At 38.4% G+C, this 3,196-nt stretch overlaps 1 protein-coding gene across 1 annotated transcript; it reads left to right on the plus strand.

Annotated features, from left to right (window-relative positions):
- Nucleotides 1-315: 315 nt before the first annotated feature.
- LOC110623610 (BAHD acyltransferase DCR) lies at nucleotides 316-2,274 on the plus strand. The gene has a single exon (XM_021768611.2). It carries the CDS (start codon nucleotides 470-472, stop codon nucleotides 1,868-1,870), a length of 1,401 nt encoding a protein of 466 aa, XP_021624303.1. The 5' UTR covers nucleotides 316-469; the 3' UTR covers nucleotides 1,871-2,274.
- Nucleotides 2,275-3,196: the final 922 nt, after the last annotated feature.

Below are 3,196 nucleotides of genomic sequence, written 5' to 3' on the forward strand. Positions count from 1 at the left end.
CTTTCCTGGAATCACCATACATCCGCACATGCTGCATTTCTCATACATAGCTAGTGCCACGTTTGGTGTCCAATCCAAGTCAACCACTACTCTCCCCTTCTTTCCTTTTTCACATGCACCCCTCCATTTCTCATTATTTCTATTACCTCCCCAATTTTTTTATCATGTCAAAATTTTTTTTAAAATTTATTGTAGTCCACGTGTTACATAATTCTAGTACATTTCTCTGACTCGGGGGAGAGTCTTTGACTCGTCTCTGAATTTTCTCTCCATACATCTTCTGTTGATAAAAAGACCATAAACAAATGGATACAGTGAAACAAGATCATGTATTCCCAACCACCACGAAACTACCTCCCAAGTTCATGAATCCTACCTTATCTTCTTCCCTATATAAATCCTTCGCCATCTCCATCATTTCTCACACCCTCCATCACTCTCTTCCTCATCACTTCCATAATCTACAAACATGCCTTCTTCTTCTACTACCACGATCATCTCCAAATGCACAATCTACCCTGATCAGAAATCATCAATCAAAACACTCAAGCTCTCTGTTTCTGATCTTCCTATGCTCTCTTGCCAGTATATCCAAAAGGGTGTTCTTCTTTCTTATCCACCTTACTCGTTTGATGATCTCATTACATTTCTCAAACGCTCTCTTTCTACTGCTCTTTCTTTCTTCCCTGCTCTCGCCGGTCGTCTCTCGACGGACTCTGATGGCCATGTTCATATAGTTTGTAATGATGCTGGTGTCTATTTCATACAAGCTAAAGCTAGGCACCTTTATATCGATAACGTTCTTTCTCCTTCTGATGTTCCTGATTGCTTCAAGGGTTTCTTCAGTTTTGATAAAATGCTTAGTTATTCTGGTCACTCTAATCCCTTGGCTGCAGTTCAGGTCACTGAGCTTGCAGATGGTGTTTTCATTGGCTGTATTGTGAATCATGCAGTTACTGATGGAACTTCGTTTTGGCATTTCTTTAATACTTTTGCTGAAATCTGTAAAGGAGCCAAGAAAATATCAAATTCTCCTGATTTTAGCCGCGACACCGTTTTCAACTCTCCGGCCGTGCTTAAATTCCCTGCTGGTGGCCCGAAGATTACCTTCTCTGGTAACGAGCCATTGCGTGAGAGAATTTTCCACTTTAGCAGAGAAGCTATTCTCAAGCTTAAATACAAAGCTAATAACGGTAATCTCTTATGTGACCCGGTAGAGATTTTGGGAAAACAATGCAATGACAGTTGGAAAGTCGTTAACGGAGGAGACTTCTCTGAGAATTTCTTAAAGAACAAAACGATAGAAATATCGTCGTTTCAATCATTGTGCGCACAGCTTTGGCGGTCGGTCACACGTGCGAGGAATCTCTTTCCCTCTAAAACGACAACATTTCGTATGGCAGTAAACTGCCGGCATCGACTCGAGCCGCGACTCCACCCGTACTACTTTGGAAACGCTATACAGAGCATTCCCACAGTGGCTCCGGTGGGAGAGCTGCTCTCTCATAATTTAAACTGGGGAGCTGAGCTGCTGCACAAAAACGTCGTCGCACATGACGACGGTACGGTGAGGAAGGGAGTAGCAGATTGGGAGAGGGAACCACGCTTGTTCCCGCTAGGAAACTTCGACGGTGCATCAATCACGATGGGTAGTTCTCCGAGATTTCCCATGTACAATAATGATTTTGGGTGGGGCCGACCTTTGGCCATTAGGAGTGGTAGAGCCAATAAATTTGATGGTAAGATTTCAGCTTTTCCGGGGAGAGAAGGGAATGGGAGTGTGGATCTGGAGGTTGTTCTGGCACCGGAAACAATGGCTGGGCTTGAAATGGATGGTGAATTCATGCAGTACGTATCGACAAGCGTGTGAGTGAGTTACAGCGTAGTAAAACTGGAATGGATTTGGAAGATGAGAAAATATCGGCGAGGTTCGGATAAATGGTACACATTTGAAGGAATCTGATTGGATGGTGGAGGATGCAGTCGCTGTCAAAATCGTGGAGGTCAAATATGGTGGTGATGGTTACTGCGGTCGGATAAATGATTTGGACGGTTGTGATTTTCTGCTTCTTTTTTCTTTTCTTTTTTTTTTTTATATAAAAAATTAAGAAGGAATATAATAGGCAAAACAGCACCGTATTTGTGCTGTTTGGGCCAGCAGTGTGTGTGTGTGTGTGCGAGTGTTCAAGTGCTTGTAAATGGGGCAACTGGCAAAACGACATGATCATGGGAAAAGGAACCACAGGTTCTTAATGTATGATGCTTTTTAATCGACTTTCTCCTCAATGAGTTACTACCTAAGTAAAGGCTCAAACTATAGAAAAATAAAAATCAAATTCAATACAAATCAATATGAAATAAAAAGATTAAATTATTATAATTATGAAATTTAATAAAAAAATATTTTATTAATAAAATAAAATTTTAAAAATGAAATTATTTTTTATTAAAATAGTAAAAATTAAACTGTACTAAATCTAGGATTATCCTTTCTAACAATGAAGTTTATCAATCACAGTTCGAATAAAAAAAAATTGTTCAATCACTCAGTATTGTCATTATCCATATCACTTTTAATAAATGTGGCATGTGAGGGCAGTTGGATGAGTGACAAATGTATAGGAAATTTCATGTACGTTTAAATTATTATAAAAAATTAATATGTTATAGTTTTAGTGACTCATACAATAATTTTGAATAAAAATATTTATTTTCCTTTTTAAAATACTTAAAAGGTGAAAGGATGAGCTCTTGTGCTTTATGGGACGACAATAATTCTCATTGATATAACAAGATAAATGAAATTTAAAAAAAATATTGAGGGTTCAAGTGAAGACGAGGAAAATATACAAGGTAGAGTAAATGTAAAAGGTGATGAAAATATAGACGTAGAGTAGGAAAACATAGAAGGAGAGGAGGAAAAGGTAGAAGAGATTGGGAAAATGTAGAAGGTGAGGAAAATATAGAAGTAGAAGAAGAAAATATAGAAGGAGAGGAGGAAAATGCAGAAGAAGCCGAGGATAGTGTAGATTCCGTGGGTGCAGATTTTGTGGGTACTGATAGTGAAGACAGTAATAATGATGAATTGTGTAAAGAGAATGAGACGGAAGATGAAATGATGGGTGAAAGCGATTCTATCCCTTTCTCTGATTTTTATAGTGGAGACAAAAATAGTGTTGATGTAATAATGATGAAT

This window comes from Manihot esculenta, chromosome 9, assembly GCF_001659605.2.
Source record: "Manihot esculenta cultivar AM560-2 chromosome 9, M.esculenta_v8, whole genome shotgun sequence".
Classification (NCBI taxonomy): domain Eukaryota; kingdom Viridiplantae; phylum Streptophyta; class Magnoliopsida; order Malpighiales; family Euphorbiaceae; genus Manihot; species Manihot esculenta.

Coding starts and splice junctions, on each gene's coding strand:
- LOC110623610 (XM_021768611.2), top strand. CDS start 470: ATGCCTTCTTCTTCTACTACCACGATCATCTCCAAATGCACAATCTAC.